Here is a 14,144-nt window from a genome sequence, read left to right as displayed (position 1 = left end):
CCTGCAATCTGTTGGGATTAGGATGCAAAGGGTGCTGGAGGAGCAGACTCCCCCACATATAAACTGTGGGTGACCAGCAAAGGGGGAAAGTGCCGCCAACATGTTTACAGCAATGCCTGCGACGGTAGCAAAGCCTAGAACGAGGCAGGTGCCTGCTCACGGGGATGGCTAGAGCAGCATGGCGTGTGGATGCAGTGAAACCTGCCCAGGCCACGGGAGGGGGCAAAGGTGCCCAGGAACTCACACGAGCCAAGGCAAAGGGACGCAGCAGAACCAGGAAAACCACACACACTGCTAGTGATGCAAACAGAAAGACCAACAGATCCACCGAAACCGCCTGCCGCCAAGCCGCTGATGGGCCAAGGATGGCGTCACTGGCTCTTGGCACAGGAGGCGGGCACCGAGGGTGCCAAACTTCAGGCAGCGTCAGGCTTTGGATGGGCTGGTTGGTTTTACTACACTCTTTTTAATTCTTGATTAGAAAGGCTAGATCTCTGATAGGCAAAGGAAGGGAAGGGCCGTCACTGTGGCAAATGAGTAAAAGGCTTACTTAGAATGAAAATATTTACTGAACTAGCCAAGGCTCCAAAGAGAAAACAGAGGTGGGACTTTGGGAAGTGGGCCGGCCCTCCAGGGCTGATTCACCTTCCTGGCACGGGCACAGCTCTGCGTGATGGAGCAGAGTTTCTGGGCCCCAGTTCTCGCCCCGCAGCCAGACTGCACGTGAGCTCCCCACCCCACCGCAGGCAGGCCCGACACCAGGCCGGCCCAGCCGGGAAAGCCTTCTGAGCCGGCGCTCTGTGGGCAGAGGCTGGGCTCGCTCCCCCACAGGGAAGCACCACGGGGCGGAACAGGGCGAGTGCAAGAAGAGACGGCCCAGAGAGGCTGGCCCGCGTCCCCAGGCCAAGCAGTGGGAAGGGAGAGAGAGGCAGGGAAGGCCTGGGAGGCGGACAAGCTGCAGGGATCGGGCCCATGGGAAGTCACAGCTTATGTCTTCAGATCAGCCGGTCTCCAAACCCCGGGACAGAAGGACTCTACATGGATACTGCCTTTACCTCATGTAAAGGTCCGTCAGGGATGGACGCCTGGACCAAGTCATGTCTCAGTTTTCTCAAATGCAAAAGCTTCTCTCGGTAATCGTTCACAGTTGCTGGGACAAGTTCAGATTGCAGCAAGGTAGCAAAGATAGACTGGTGCTCCCCTATCCCATCAACCTATGCAAAAATATATTTTAAAGGTTACAAAGCAATATTAATAAAAATAAGATGGCAATAAAATTTCAATTATTTTGAAAAAGTGATGTATTTCAAACAAAAGTATTTTAAATCATCAAAAAAGAAAGAAAACAGGACAGTCCTCATTATTCCCATTAGCATCAGGGGAGCTAGAGCTGCTCTGCTTTACTCCATCTCAGAGAGAGGAGGAAACTCAGACACAGGTCACATGAACAGGTAAGATTTGGGCCTCCCGTGGGCCTCCAACTCCAGGGCACTCCAAGTGCCCCGTGAGTAAGCGGCAAGTAGAGGAAAGGAACAGAGCAACTGAAATCCCAGGGGAAGGGGCTGCAATACCTCCATCGCCTCGGGAAGCTGGACCTTAAAGTGATTCAGGATTCTTATCGTCAAAAGTCGAATCTGATCAAAAGGAAGACAAAGAAAAATCCGTGAGCCGGGCACTGCCCTGAGCTCTGGGCCAGCAGAAGGGCTGTCCTGAGGGGCGGGGCCTGTCTCCCGGCCTGCACAGGGGCGGAGAACAAGCCCCCACTCCCGCTCAGCACCCAAGGCAGAATCCAGTGGGCCAAGAGCGCCCGCAGCCCGGCCCGGCCCCCTGACCCCGAGCTCCCAGCGGCACCGGCCGCTCACCAAGCACCTCCCTCGGGCCCGAGGCTGCCCAGGGGAGGACGCTGCCAGGCCACCTAGCCAGGGCCCCAGAAACGCCCCCAGCACAGGGCTGACAGGAGCCCTTGCAGCGGGAGGGGAGGGAGGGCAGCCGGCCAGCAGGGCTGGAAGCCCAGAGAGGCTCCTCCCAGCCCCCTCCCCCCCCCCCCCCCGAGAAGTCCCACTAACATCTTCTCTGTTCAGTTTCCTCATCTCCACCACAGATACCGCTGGCAAACACTTTCCCTCTCATTGCCCCATTCCACAGATGAGGAGACCAAGGCAAACTGAGGTGAGGGGCCTAGGCCAGGTCACCCAGCCATCACATAGTCACTCCAAAGCCCCCGCTGCCTCTGAGACCCATCCACGGATGATGTCTGAAGGACACACGGACTGGTCACCTAACACAAGCCCGGAGTGGCCAGAGCCGTTTTCCTGGGCTCTGCCAAGGCCCTTGAGGGAGCAGGGGAGGGCCGCGGGCCATCTCAGAGGAGCCTCCTCCCAAGAGGGGCCGGGGTCGCCTGCCTGGGCTGCTGGCCCGGACACAGGCCTCCCTGAGCCGCGGCAGGGGCCTCCCACTAACAGCAGAACAGCAGGGACAGAGCGCGCGGGGCCTTCTTGGGGCTGGACGTTTCTACACCACCACTCATGGGGCCCTCCTCAGGAGCGCCAGGCCTGGAGCCAGAACACTGGCATCGGGGCGGCCTCCCACCCACGAGCCGGGGACCCTGGCCCCCTTTTCAGTTCTAAATGCAGACAGCAGCAGCAGCGCCCCCCGGGGGTCCCGGGCCAAACAAGAGCCTGCCGAGAGTGGGCTACAGAAACGCCAGTGAGCAGTCGCACCAACCTCTCCCAGGAGCCCTGGGCCAAGCCCCCGGGGTCTTCGGAGGGACAGACAAGGGGAGAGGGGCTCCCTCAGACCTGAGGCTCTCTCCGCACACTTCCGGGCCCGGGAAAGGCGAGCACAGGCTCTTACCTTGGACACGCCAGCCGAGATGTTTGGTTGCAGACTGACAAACAGGCTCATCAAAGTCTCCTCCGCCAGAGGCTCCGAACAGCCGAGGAGCGACAGTCGCTGGTAGTAGAGGTCGGCCAGCAGCAGCACGGAGGGCTCCGCGGGGAAGGTCCTGAAACGAGAGCCCGCCTCAGCACCCAGTTCTCCACAAGCACGAAGCCGGGCCCTGGGAGCGCCCAGGGGCAGCTGGCGATGACCAACGATGGCCGAGGCGTAGAAACAATCTATGAAGCTTCCCTTTGATGCTTGAAACCAGAATTCCCAACGCTGAGCTGGGGGAAACCGTCAAGTCTACTTTTCACTTCCACAAGCAGACGATTTACTTATTAAGGGAACTGGTCCCTGCCCTCGAGGAGCTTCCATTCCACTCAGAGGAGGCCTAGAAACTACAACCTAGAGAAGCTACAGACTCGTGCCATGTCGCACAAGTAAGGAGCGACAAACCCTACACCTCATCTTTCCCTCCCTGCTCAGTACTGTCTCTGCCAGGTCCCACGGCGTCAGTGAAAGTGGACCCACAAAAAAGCGGGGCACTAATGCACTACTGGTGGAGCTATGCACTGAGAGCACATTCTGGAGAGCAATTCGGATCTATACGCAAAGAACTACGGCTCAGACCCAGCAACAGCACTGCCGGATTTGTATTCCAAAGAGATCAAAGAAAAGGAAAAAAGGGCTTATGTACAAAAATATTTATATTGTTCTGTAAGAAATGACCAGCAGGGGAAAACTGGAAACTAATATGGCAGAAACTAGGTATTGACTCACACTTAACACAGAACACCAAGATAAGGTCAAAATGGGTCCATGACCTAGGCATAAAGAACGAGACTATAAATAAATTAGAGGAACATAGAATAGTTTATCTCTCAGACTTGTGGAGGAGAAAAAAATCTGTGACCAAAGATGAACTAGAGACCATTACCGATCACAAAATAGAAAATTTTGATTACATCAAATTAAAAAGCCTTTGTACAAATAAAACTAATGCAAACAAGATCAGAAGGGAAGCAACAAACTGGGAAAACATCTTCACAGTTAAAGGTTCTGATAAAGGCCTCATTTCCAAAATATATAGAGAACTGACTCAAATTTATAAGAAATCAAGCCATTCTCCAATTGATAAATGGTCAAAGGATATGAACAGACAATTTTCAGAGGATGAAATTGAAACTATTACCACTCATATGAAAGAGTGTTCCAAATCACTATTGATCAGAGAAATGCAAATTAAGACAACTCTGAGGTACCACTACACACCTGTCAGATTGGCTAAGATGACAGGAAAAAGTAATGACGAATGTTGGAGGGGATGCAGGAAAACTGGGACACTGATGCATTGTTGGTGGAGTTGTGAACGAATCCAACCATTCTGGAGAGCAATCTGGAATTATGCCCAAAAAGTTATCAAACTGTGCATACCCTTTGATCCAGCAGTGTTTCTATTGGGCTTATATCCCAAAGAAATACTAAAGAAGGGAAAGGGACCTGTATGTGCCAAAATGTTTGTGGCAGCCCTATTTGTAGTGGCTAGAAGCTGGAAACTGAATGGATGCCCATCAATTGGAGAATGGCTGGGTAAATTGTGGTATATGAATGTTATGGAATATTATTGTTCTGTAAGAAATGACCAGCAGGATGAATACAGAGAGGACTGGCGAGACTTACATGAACTGATGCTGAGTGAAATGAGCAGAACCAGGAGATCATTATATACTTCGACAACAATACTGTTTGAGGATGTATTCTGATGGAAGTGGATTTCTTTGACAAAGAGACCTGAGTTTCAATTGATAAATGATGGACAGAAGCAGCTACACCCAAAGAAGGAACACTGGGAAATGAATGTGAACTATTTGCATTTTTGTTTTTCTTTCCGGGTTATTTATACCTTCTGAATCCAATTCTCCCTGTGCAACAAGAGAACTGTTCGGTTCTGCAAACATATATTGTATCCAGGATATACTGCAACATATCCAACATACATAAGACTGCTTGCCATCTAGGGGAGGGGATGGAGGTAGGGAGGGGAAAAAATCGAAACATAGGCGAGTACAAGGGATAATGCTATAAAAAAATTACCCTGGCATGGATTCTGTCAATATAAAGTTATTATAAAATAAAATAAATTTTTTTTTAAAATGAGATTATAAATAAATTGGAAGAGCATAGGATAGTTTATCTCTCAGACCTGTGGAAAAGGGAGGAATTTATGACCAAAGAAGAACTAGAGATCACTACTGACCACAAAATAGAAAATTTTGATTATATTAAATTGAAAAGTTTTTGTACAAACAAAACAAATGCAGACAAGATTAGAAGGGAAGCAATAAACTGGAAAAATATTTTTACAGTTAAATGTTCCAATAAAGGCCTCATTTTCAAAATATATAGAGAACTGACTCAAATTTATAAGAAATCAAGCCATTCTCCAAATGATAATGGTCAAAGGATACGAACAGACAATTCTCAGACGAAGAAATTGAAACTATTTATAGACATATGAAAATATGCTCCAAATCATTATTAATCAGAGAAATGCAAATTAAGACAACTCTGAGATACCACTACACACCTGTCAGATTGGCTAGAGTGACAGGGAAAGATAATGGGGAATGTTGGAGGGAATGTGGGAAAACTGGGACACTGATACATTGTTGGTGGAATTGTAACACATCCAGCCATTCTGGAGAGCAATTTGGAACTATGCTCGAAAAGTTATCAAACTGTGCATACTCTTTGATCCAGCAGTGCTACTACTGGGCTTATACCCCAAAGAGATACTAAAGCAGGGAAAGGGACCTGTATGTGCCAAAATGTGTGTGGCAGCCCTGTTTGTAGTGGCTAGAAGCTGGAAAATGCATGGATGCCCATCAATTGGAGAATGGTTGAGTAAATTGTGGTATATGAACGTTATGGAATATTATTGTTCTGTAAGGAATGACCAGCAGGATGAATACAGAGAAGACTGGCGAGACTTACATGGACTGATGCTAAGTGAAATGAGCAGAACCGGGAGATCATTATATACCTCAACAACGATACTGTTTGAGGATGTATTCTGATGGAAGTGGATCTCTTCAATAAAGAGAGGTAATTCAGTTTCAATTGATCAAGGATGGACAGAAGCAGATACACCCAAAGAAAGAACACTGGGAAATGAATGTGAACTATTTGCATTTTTGTTTTTCTTTCCGGGTTATTTCTACCTTCTGAATCCTATTCTTCCTGTGCAACAAGAAAACTGTTCGGTTCTACACACATATATTGTATCTAGGATATACTGTAACCTATTTAACATGTAAAGGACTGCTTGCCATCTTGGGGAGGGGGTGGAGGGAGGGAGGGGAAAAATCGGAACAGAAGCGAGTGCAGGGGATAATGCTGTAAAAAATTACCCTGGCATGCATTCTATCAATAAAAAATTATTTTAAAAAAAAATCCAAAGCAAAGCTATAGCTTTGAGAAACTCAGAGAAAGCCCATCAGCTGGAGAACAGCTGAACAAGTTGTCGTATATGATTGTGATGAAATATTATTGATGATGATATAAATGATGAGCAGGATGGTTTCAGGAAAACTTGGGAAAACTTTTATGAATTGATTCAAAGAGAAGTGAGCAGAACCAGGAGAACATTGTACATAGTAATAGCAGTCTTGTGTGATGATCAAATCTGAAAAGTTAGCTGTTCTCAGCAATATCCTTAGGAATTGGCTTTGGTCATCAACAATATAATGACCAAAGCCAGTTCCTAAGGATTTAATGATGAAAAATTTTATTTACCTCCAGAGAAAGAAGTGGAGTCTGAATGCATATGGAAATATACTTTTTAAAAAATTAAAAAAGATTATACAATGATCAATTCTGATAGACGTGACTCTCTTCAACAGTGAAATGATTCAAACCAGTTCCACTTGTTGAGTGATGAAGAGAGCCATCTATACCCAGAGAGAGGACTATGGGAACAGTGTATGGACCACAATATAGCATTCTCACTCTCTGTGTTATTTGCTTGTTTTTTTTTTTTTTTGTTTTCTTTCTCAGTTTTTCTTTTTCTTCCTTCTTGATCTGATTTTTCTTGTGCAGCAAGATAACTGTATAAATATGCGTACATATATTGTATTTAACATATATTTCAACATATTTAACATATACTGGACTACCTGCCAGCTAGGGGAGGGGGGCGGGGGAAGGAGGGGAAAATTTGGAATAAAAGGTTTTTGCAAGGGTCAGTGTTGGAAAAATTACCCATGCATATGCTTTGCAAATGAACAAACAAATAAATGGATGAATGGATTGATGGAAAAAATAAATAAATGAATGAATGAATGAATGAGTAAATAAATGAATGAATAAATAAATAAAATAAGAAGAAAAGAAATGGTGAAGATATTTTCAGAAAAACTTGAGAAGACATATATGAACTGATGCAAAGTGAAGTGAGCAAAACCTAAACATCACACAATCTGCAAAATTAGGCAATAATCAACTGTGAATGACTTAGCTAGTCTCTGCAATACTCAACAATGCTCCAAACCCACCTCAAAGGAGTCATGATGAAAAATACTGTCCACTTCCAAAAAGAAATGGAGCCAGAATACAGATCAAAGCATATTTCTTTAACTTTATTTTTCTTGCTTTTTGAAAATTGTTGGCAACATGAAAATGTTTTGCGTGACTTCACACATATAATGGATATCACATTGCTTGCTTTCCCCATGAGTAAAAGGTTGGAGGGAAAGAATTTGAAATTCAAATTTTTTTTAAATGAATGTTAAAACAAAGTATAATTATTAAAAAAGAAAAAAAAGACATTGGATACTCTCTGAATCTCTTACTATGAAAGTCATTTGAAAAGTATACTAGAAAAAATCCATCATATTAATTTAAGACCTTTTCTTTAACTCACTATATCCTGACAAACTTATTTTACTTAGGGACAAATTGTTGCATGAAATATTGGGTTGTATTACAAGGATTTCTTCAAAATTCACCTGGCTATAAAAAAAATTTACATCCATTAACCACAAATAAATGGCAAATTGGATGGCCTTCAAATCAGGAAAATCCAGGTTCAGCTTCTACCTCCAATAAATACATACTGGCTGTGGGAATTCGGGTGATAAATGTTCCCAGGACCAGTCACTTCTCTTTCCCACAAATAAAAATATAGGTTTCAGCGCCTCTCAGAATCCCCTGACATGTACCAGTAACTTTTGTCATAAGAATAAACTCATGCACAAGAAGCGCAAACTTAGTTCTTGAGGAAATAAATCATAAGCCCATGCTAACTCTCCAAGGAAAACAATTCTGGCAAGGATGCTCAGGCAGGCAGAGACACTGAGGCCCCCAAGGAAGCTCCCCCTCCCAAAGAAGGCTTCCACTGAATCCAAAGAGCAGTCATGGAGCCCATCCAGGTCACCTGTAACACTGGCCGGCCCCGGGCCCTTTCTCCAAACACACTCCAACAACCTCGGAGACTACCGCCTGACTCACAACAATAACCTGGGGGAGGAAGTGGAATTCACAGCAGAGCGACTGAAAGGGGCTTGCAATGTTACAGATGAGCAAACAGGCCCCAATTACAGACTCCCTAAGATGGGATTCACTCACACCTTCCTTCCAGGTCCACAGCTCCATGCACTCAGCACACAATTCTAGGAGCATTTATCAAGCCCCAGTACATACAAGGTCACAGGAACAAAGATCAAACATAAAATAGTCCCTGGGGAGAAGGGACGCGATGAATGCAATCATCCCCCTTGTTTTGGTTTTTTGGTCTGTTTTCTTCCACAGCAGGACTTTGGGAAGGAAACTGTCATTCTCACATATTTCATAAGAGATGTAGAATGAATATACTGCTAATTTAGATTCTTCAGAGCTACCATTTTCCCAGCAGATCCTGACTCAGGGAGTCAGTCTCACTGGCAGCTTGAAATGATTGCTTAAATCCTGACAATGCTTTCCTCTGCACATTCAGTGAAATCCATCAAAGACTGCAGAACCTGTTCCTGTCACAGAACTCCGGTCCAGGGCCCACCAATGATGACCTTTTTTTTTTTTTTACACAAACGATCACTTAGAACTCGAGTGCCCACACTGTCCTGCACTCCCGAGCTGGTGGCAAGCCCCTTCGGTCCTGGAGATGCCCACACATAATTCGCCCTCCCCTTCCTTCCCCCTGTGACTTATGTACATCACTGCACCTTCCCCCCCAGCTGGAGGAGCTCTCCTCAGGAACCCCCAAGGCCCGCAGAGCGACTCCCCCTCTGAAAGCACTTCGTGAAGCTGCTGCTTGTTTGCTGGCACTGCTGTCTCTGGCCTGCTTTATGTGCCTCTGGCTATTCCCAGGTTAGAGACTGATCCTGTCCAGGCTACTTTAAAATGCTGTAAACATCTTACATGGACATGTTTTTTGCACCACAAACGGATAACCTATGCCAAACTGCTTGCCCTTTCAATGAGGCAGGGAGAGAATCTGGAGCTCAAAATTTCTAACAATGTTAAAATTGTAAAAATTAATTGGGGAAAAAATAATATTAAATTAGAACTTAATTTTTTAAAAGTGTCTCTTTTAAAGATTGAAAAGACTAGATAACCTCTATGAGCATCAAAAGACCCTTCCCTAGAGGCCACTGAGTGGCACTATGGATAAAGAACCTCACGTGGAGCCGGGAAAACCCAAATTCAAATCCATTAACTGCCTGAGTTTCCTCATCCAGAAAATGGGGCTAACAGCATTAATGAGGATAAAATAAGATCATATTTGTTCTGCACTTAACAAACAAGTTCTCGTTGCCTCATGAATGTTCTTTATTTTAAACCACTGAAAAGATCCAAGAAACAATTTTACTTACTCCAACAGTTTCTTCACTCGTTCCACAGGAACCAACTGGAGAATTTCAGAAGACTCTTCTAAACTTAGCAGAGTATTTACTGCCTGGCACAGGACGAATAACTCCTCTGGAGGAGGTGGAAAACAAAACTTACTCGTGAATTGAACAAACATGCATTCAGCCTCAAAGCTAACCTCAACTTCAGGGAGAAAAAAACAACCCCCAGCTCTATGCTTTTAAAAACACATTAGGTGCTTAATAACTGTGTTCTGAAGTAAAATAAAAATTAATTATCTAAACGGCAAGAGTAAAAGAGAAGGAAGGAGAGTCAAAAACCTGGCAGACCTCACAGGGACATGGGGGTTCTTTGTTTTTTTGTCCGGGGGGTGGGAGGGAGGGTGCTCCAGACAAAGCTGGAGAAGCGGAGTGTCTTTTTTAGCTTGAGGGGGGACAGAGCACCAAAAGTGGAATAAGAGACTTGAATGTGGATCCTGCCTCAGACTGTCCGTACTATGGGACCTCTGGTGCCCTCGGCGGCCCTCACAGTAGCAGCCCTGCCAGGGGTTGGCGGGAGCAGACGTCCCAGACGCCAAGTGCTCCATCACCCCGAGTTACTGTGGCTCCTGTTGCTGTGGGCTCCGAGAGGCTGGGTACTCGGGGAGGAAGCAGAGGGACTAGAGCCCTTCTGGCCCACATCAGGGCCACCTTCGGCTTTTCTAAGTTCCTAGGACAGCACAGACCTGGCGAGCAAGGCTCTGAGTCCTGCCGGCCCCGTGCCAAGGACGGGGGAGGGGAGTGCCCGCTCCTGCGGGGAGGGGGGGTGCCCGCTCGTGCGGGGAGGGGGGGTGCCCGCTCTTGCGGGGAGGGGGGGTGCCCGCTCGTGCGGGGAGGGGGGGTGCCCGCTCGTGCGGGGAGGGGGGGTGCCCGCTCGTGCAGGATGCGTAAGGAATTCTGGAAGGGTGACCCTGGACGCGGCCAGCCCGGCGGCCCCACTCTCAGGACTCGCTGCCCGAGGGCCAAGGTCCCAGCTCCCCGGGGAGGCCCCGGGCCAGATGCACCCAACAGAGGAAGTTCAGAGGCCAAAGGGGAGCAGCACCCACCTTTACCAACGCTCTCTGGGCTGCTGCTGGCCGCAAAGAAGGAGTCTATGAGTTCTGTGACCAGAGGCACTATCTTCTCTCTCTCCATGGGTCTGCTCATAAGGGGTGAGGGAGACAAGAAATCACATCAGTTCCAAACAGTCCCTTCATCTGGTGGCACTTGACCAATAGAGCGTAAGCTCTCTGAAGGCAAGGATTATTCTATCTCTGTCTCTAGGTCCCCTAATGCAGAAGGTATTTTGGTTCAAATGAAATGGTTCCTGAGTAGGGAAAGATGGAAACTGGAAGCAGGGGCCGCCCACCAGTGAGAGGCCCTCTCCCCAACGCAGACCGTCCCCCCTTTTGATGCAGACCCGCCCCCTCCCCGTGGCCCTGCCCTTCCCTGAGCGCCCGAGGCCCGCCTCTTACCGAAGATGGGGCAGCACCACGAGCGCCGCCCACAGGTGGGAAAGAGAGCCCGTCTCCGCGCTGGGCGGGAGCTGGATTTGGGAGAGGACGTGGCCCAACACCAGCAGCTGCTCCGACTCTGCGCCGGTCTTGGTCCTCTTCTGTCTCGTACGGGGTCTGCGGGAGAGAGCGAGCGAGGACACGGGATGGGGCGGCACAGAGGGAGCGCGTTCTCCGCTCGGACCAGTCGGCCTCCAGCCCGGGGGCCCGCGAGCACCGAGTCTAGCCCCGTCTCGTTCCACAAGGTGAGGAAGCCGAGGAGCCGAGCGTCCCCAGAGCCACAGAAAAAGCGCCAGCGGCAGCAGCGGTGCCCCTGCCATCGCACCATCCGGCGGGCAAGCCCGGCTCCCTGCCCCCAGCGGGTCAGCCCGAGAACCCGAGGCAGACGCGGCTGGGGCCCGTTTGGAAATGGGGAAGAGGGAGAAAGGGGCGGCGCCCCCGCAGCCTTGGGACAGCCCTCGCCCGTCCCTTCCTCTCTTGTCCAGGGGGATCTCGGCCCCAGAGAGCTACTCACGCCAAGGACTTCGCCTTGAAAGTCAGGGGGTACTTTTCAATGGCCATGGAGCCCATGGTGGGCGGCGGGGCTTTGTTCAGAATGAGCTTCGCCAGGATGGCCAAGGCCTCCTCCTTGGCAGCCGCCTCATCGGCCAGGAAGCAGTTCTCCACATACTCCAACAAAGTGGGCAGGAAAATCTGGAAGACATGGAAAGCCCCGGACGGGGCAGTGCTGAGCGACACTTCCCTGGGGTCCACGCTTTCTCCCCAGGGTGGTCTGGGAGGGCCCTTAACCCCCCTGGGCTCCATTTCCTCCTCAGTAAAACAAGAGGCTTCTGAGGGCTCCCCCAAGGACTGTGCTGTGACCCTTGGACCACTCCAACGCCCAAACTGGGGGGGGAGGGGGGAGCACCGAAAGGAGTTGTGAATCCCCCCAGGGGAGCCTCCGGCCCTGCCCAGGGCAGGCCCTCCCCAGTAACTGCCCCCCGCCGGCCAGCCCCCTCCCACCCGAAGCCCCAGGGCTTCTGTGGAGCACAGCGCCCGCGTGGGGGGTCCAGGAGCAGAGACCCCCTTTTAGTTCCCGTCAGCTGGCGAAGCGCCTCGCTGCTCTGCAAGGTGCTCCGAAGCCCAGGCCCACGTGCCCAACGTCTGACGGAGGACCACGGGCAGGGACTTTCAGCCTGGAAAGGTGCCCCCAGCCTTGCCCTTCCTGGGAACCTGCCCGCCATCAGAGGCTGCGGAGGGCAAGGCCGAGGACCCCAAGGCGATTATTACACAGAAAGGCAGCGGGGGCCCCCCGCCTGGTGAAGCCTGAGGACACCGTCTCAGAACAGCATTGGAACGCACGTAGAAAACACAAAAGATGGGCAAAGGAAACCCAAGGTGAGAAAAATAGAGGGGCCGTTTTTCCCCCTCCAAGTTCACGGGCCCCATTCCCTCTAAACGTTATACTTGACCTACCTGCTCAAACTGCTTCATGGAGAACATCCCTCCGGAGAAATCAAAAATCAGACGTCTTTCAAAGCCGCTTGCAAAAGTCTGTGGGACATGAACAGAGAGTCGGAGGTGAGCGGGCCGCACGAAGGGCTCTGCATCCGGCTGCCCGGGACAGAGGAGAGGGTAGTGCCAGGGAGCAGGGTCCCTGGCGCCCCCTGCCTGAGGGCAGAAAAGGGCTCCGTGCCATCGGTGCCCATCGGTGCCCAGGGAATCAGGGCCCCCGCCTGCAGTCAGGCTGGAGAGGCCCGGGGGAGCCCTTCGGAGAATCAGTGGTAACTATCACATGGGACACCGAGCCGCGGGCCAGGAGGCCGTGTGGTTGCCCCGGGACATCCGCCTGCAGCCGGGAAGGGCCAGCACAGAACCGAGGGCCCCAGCGCCCGGGCCTCTGGCGGGCACCTCCGCCCTGCTGGCTCCCGGGTGCTTAAACTTCATCAGCAAAGGGGCTGCGATGGATCACGCTGAAGGCAGGAAAAGCCACGTGGGAGAGCCCAGAAAACAAGAGGGAGGCCGTCGATGCCATCGGGACAGCCCGTGGTGCTGGGCTCGCCCTCTGTGGTCTGAGAGGGGGGAGACACCCGAGCCCTCAGAGCAGACTGTGGCCACAAGCTACCAGCGGGGGGGGGGGGGGGGGGGAACCTGCACTCCCCTCCCCCTACCGGCAGGGGGCCCATCTGCACTCCCCTCCCCCTACCGGCAGGGGGCCCATCTGCACTCCCCTCCCCCTACCAGTGGGGGGGGGCCCATCTGCACTCCCCTCCCCCTACCGGCAGGGGGCCCATCTGCACTCCCCTCCCCCTACCGGCGGGGGGCCCATCTGCACACACACACACACACACACACACACACACACCCATCTCCCCCCCCCCCCCACCCAATCACAGCTCCCTTCCTGCCCCCCCCCCCCCCCCCCCCCCCCCCGAGCAGCTGGGACCGTGTCGGGGAGACCACACACTAGGCGGTCAAGGCGGAATGGGGACAAAACCAGAAGCTACTTGAAGCAGGGAGGGATCCCTCCTTGTCATACACAATGTCTCCCCTATGAGGCTCCCAAACGCGGAAAGGGCCCCAACTCTGGAGTCTGAGGTCCTGGGTTCGAATCCTCCCATCCTCATCAGCTAGACAAGGGGCATCTCCTGGCCCCGGCCGCGCCCAGACTCTGGCCCAGAATCCCGGGCCCATTACCTTTTCCACGCTTTTCCGGACGAGGGTCTCTGGCAAGGAAACATTCTCACCCAAGACTAACGCGGCAATCACCTCGAGGAGGACCTTACGGCAAGAAGTGGAGAGATCGGGGATGTCCAAGGTTTGCAGTATGGTCTGTAAGAGCAAAGCCCGGGTTAGCCGGCACTCGGGGCCCCGGAGGGCGCGTCCACGG

At 50.8% G+C, this 14,144-nt stretch overlaps 1 protein-coding gene across 2 annotated transcripts in view; it reads right to left on the bottom strand.

Moving 5' to 3' along the window:
• Window positions 1-14,144, bottom strand: part of UTP20 (UTP20 small subunit processome component) — a 92,771-nt gene that overhangs the window by 62,836 nt on the left and 15,791 nt on the right. For both annotated transcript variants that reach the window (XM_052001773.1, XM_052001774.1), the window contains 9 exons: window positions 13,952-14,086; window positions 12,731-12,808; window positions 11,790-11,968; window positions 11,237-11,392; window positions 10,829-10,920; window positions 9,750-9,855; window positions 2,854-3,004; window positions 1,572-1,634; window positions 1,056-1,214 (listed from right to left, as the gene is read on the bottom strand). In XM_052001773.1, coding sequence (XP_051857733.1) covers window positions 1,056-1,214; window positions 1,572-1,634; window positions 2,854-3,004; window positions 9,750-9,855; window positions 10,829-10,920; window positions 11,237-11,392; window positions 11,790-11,968; window positions 12,731-12,808; window positions 13,952-14,086 — 1,119 coding nt within the window. The remainder of the gene's footprint in view (window positions 1-1,055; window positions 1,215-1,571; window positions 1,635-2,853; window positions 3,005-9,749; window positions 9,856-10,828; window positions 10,921-11,236; window positions 11,393-11,789; window positions 11,969-12,730; window positions 12,809-13,951; window positions 14,087-14,144) is intronic.

This window comes from Antechinus flavipes, chromosome 5 (assembly GCF_016432865.1).
Source record: "Antechinus flavipes isolate AdamAnt ecotype Samford, QLD, Australia chromosome 5, AdamAnt_v2, whole genome shotgun sequence".
Lineage (NCBI taxonomy): Eukaryota > Metazoa > Chordata > Mammalia > Dasyuromorphia > Dasyuridae > Antechinus > Antechinus flavipes.
This window is presented reverse-complemented; position numbering and strand designations above follow the sequence as displayed.